This window comes from Apium graveolens, chromosome 1, assembly GCF_009905375.1.
Source record: "Apium graveolens cultivar Ventura chromosome 1, ASM990537v1, whole genome shotgun sequence".
NCBI classification, from domain to species: Eukaryota; Viridiplantae; Streptophyta; class Magnoliopsida; order Apiales; family Apiaceae; genus Apium; species Apium graveolens.
The window spans coordinates 142,804,034-142,807,434 of record NC_133647.1 but is presented as its reverse complement, the minus strand read 5'-3'; the positions used below and the strand labels follow the sequence as shown (position 1 = coordinate 142,807,434).

The 3,401-nt window shown below is 33.2% G+C and overlaps 1 protein-coding gene across 1 annotated transcript; it reads right to left on the bottom strand.

The window, feature by feature from the left end:
* Positions 1-1,158: 1,158 nt before the first annotated feature.
* LOC141707650 (uncharacterized) lies at positions 1,159-1,749 on the bottom strand. The gene is made up of 2 exons (XM_074510949.1): positions 1,680-1,749; positions 1,159-1,562 (listed from the first exon to the last, which is right to left on the bottom strand). Exons 1-2 carry the CDS (start codon positions 1,747-1,749, stop codon positions 1,159-1,161), a joined length of 474 nt encoding a protein of 157 aa, XP_074367050.1.
* Positions 1,750-3,401: the final 1,652 nt, after the last annotated feature.

Genomic DNA, 3,401 nt, shown 5'->3' with positions numbered 1-3,401 from the left:
GGGAAAGGGTAAAACAGATTGTTTAGAAAAATGATAAGAATCACAATCTTGAAAAGTAGAAGTACATTTTACAGACAATTGTTGTAAAACAGATGCAGGGATATGTCCCAATCTGGCATGCCAGATATCAGAAGAAACAGTAGTAATGTGATTACAATGTGAATCAAAACTAGCAGCATTAGAAATCATAGCAGCACTGAGAGACTCAGAAACATCCAGAGATGCAGAATTGAGCAAGTAAAGACCATCTTTGTTATTACCAATCTCTAACCCCCTCTTCCATGTAGGGGCCTGAATGTAACAGGAGGAAGCAGAAAAAGTAGCAGTAAGATTAGAATCTTTAAGAAGTTTAGAAATGGACAACAGATTGTGAGTAAAAGTAGGAACACACAAAACTTGATGAAGAATAAGACCAGATTTGAATTTGACATCACCAACATGAGTAACACTAATAGTTGTACCATTAGGAAGATGTAGTTCAGCTGAACATTGTATAGGATTACTCAAAGCATCTAAACTAGCAGTGATATGATCAGTTGCTCTTGAGTCAATAATCCATTGACTTTTAACTGAAAAAACATTGGAAGTAAACAATGTACCTTCTAGATGAACAATGTTGGCAGAGGGCCAAGTAGATGCAGTTGTCTCAGCACTAGGAGCTTTCAAGCTGGTTTGTAGCAGTTGGACTAGATTTTGAAATTGACTATCTGACAGTCCATGAGATGAAGCACTTACTTCATTTTTTATGGCACTAGATGCACCAGAAGAGCCGGAGATATCAGTAGAAGTAACCTGAGCTGCACTTGCACGCTGAGTAATACTAATCCTTGGTTTCGGTTTTGGTTTACCATAAAGTCTGTGCCAAGAGGGATAACCAACAACACAGAAACACTTATCTTTTGAATGACCAGGCATCTGACAATATTCACAAATGAGAGAAGCATCTGCATTTTGTTTCTTCATGAAACCACCAGTATTCTGACTACCCCCTGGAGTTCTAGCTGAAAAACGCCCTAGAACACTACTTTGAACATTGAGTGCAACATTTGCAGTATTGAAACCAGTCAAATTATGTACATCTCGTTGATTTTCTTCTTGTAATAGCATAGCATAACACTGGCTTAGTGTAGGTATAGGATTCATTAGTAAAATTTGCCCTCAAATTGAAGAAAATCCATCACTCAATCCCATAAGAAATTGCATCAACTGAATGTTCAAGTCATAGACACTAAGTCTGTTGTTAATTTCACATGAGCACTTATTACATTCACACTTAGGTCTAACAGTTAAACTATCCAGTTCATCGATCAGAGTTTTATACTTCATATAATAGGCAGTGACACTCATGGATCCTTGAGATAACTGAGTAATTTCTTTTCGCAGATTATACAACTTAGGTAGATTGCTTTGTGCATATCTAATTGCTAATTCTTTCCAGATTAGATGAGCAGAATCCATGTATACAATACTGTTACGTATATTAGGAGAAACAGAGTTAAGTAGCCACGATATTACCATATGATTGCATCGATTCCAGTGTCCTGCAAGAGCAGAAGATGCCGCTGGTTTAGCATTGGATCCATCAACAAATCATAATTTCATCTTTGATGATAAAGTAATTTCCATTGATCTACTCCATTGTGAGTAATTTTGTTCGTTGAGAATGATTGTAGTCAAACTCATTCCAGGATTATCAGATGTAGACAGATAGTAGGGATGATTGACATCAATTTCAGGTGTTGCCGCCATTGTTGTACGGACAAGATGAATTGTAAAGAAAAACTACAAACCCTAGCTTCAACAAATGATGATATTGAACCTGTACGGCTTCAATCAAATCGTTAACGAAGATTCACAGATCACTAATGAATGTGAAAGAATCAAAATAGAGTATGAAACTCTGAGATCGAGCACGAAGGCTCTGATACCATGTCAAACAGATAGTTGCAGAAGAACATAATTGTGTATATTGATAGATGAAAAATGATATATCTTAAAAATATGTATTTGTTACATTGATCTGCCTTATCTCTCCCTATTATATACCAAAGACTCTAAAAAACTTTGTACACTAGAGATGACAGCTGTATCTAGCTGTTAGACTGGACACCTGGACAGCACTGAGCTTGACTCCAGACTCATGATGTTATCACTCTTGTATATCACTTGATGTTGCAGCTTGAATGTTGGTTTTGTAGTCTCATTAAGTTGTATATTGTTAACAGTTTTCCATCCATTTTGCCAGGTCTAAAAAATATAATGCACAAATAGTAGAATGTAGTACATATGAAATCTGGTGATTCTACCTGGCAGCAAGTATAGCGCCTGAATTGAACGGTTAAAATAGAAAGAAAAGTAGTATCCCTGTTTTTAATTATTATTATTTTTTAAAAAAATACTAGAGTTAACATCACATTTTATCTAGTTTTCATTACTTGTACAGATTGTTTTGAGTCAGGAATATTAATATATGGAGCGGATATCTGATCCAAAATTCGTGATCCGAACAGATCGGGATATCGATCGGCCTATAAAAAATCCGGGACCGATCCGATCCGAATCCGAAAAAATAAATGGATATGGATATGGATTCAAGTCGATCCGGTCCAAACTCGATCCATTGACAAGTCTAGTTTGGTTAGTAGTGTAAATTTTACATTATTGTATAATATGATTGCAAGTTCAGTAATGCATTTTTTATCTTTTTAAATTGAGTAAGCTAATTGTAAGTTAGTAGTGAACTCAGTAATAATATATACCAGTACATATAATTTATTTAAATAAAATTCAATATTTTTGGTCAACTCTGTGTTCAACATATATGTTATTTTTTAACTTTTTCTTTGTAAACATACTAACGACATTCTACAGATTAAGTTTGATCATTTCGTTTTAAACGTACACTGGTTATCCTATTTATATTCTTTCATTAAATACAAATTATACAACACAAACAAGAATATATATATATAATATATATATATATATATTTTGCTTAATGAGCTATATTAGAAACGTTGTGTAATTTGATAATGTCTTGTATGAAAATAATACACATTGATAAAAAATAAACTTGTATTTGATATATGGACAACATTTACAAATAAGAAAATAATTAAGAACATTATAATTGCATGATGTATAAAAAAACTCTAGAAAATAACTCGTGCCTCGCACGGGTTATTATACTAGTCTCTTCTATATATAATATGAGAACAATGGTATAATTTTATTAGATTAAAAAAGTCTCATTAAAAAGATTAAATTACCCCTTTCTATATATAATAGGAGAACAAGGGTATAATTTCATTAGATTAAAAAGTCTCATTCAAAAGACTAAATTACCCCTATTTTTAATATGTATATAAAAGATGTGGTTTGTGGGAATCAAACTCAAATTA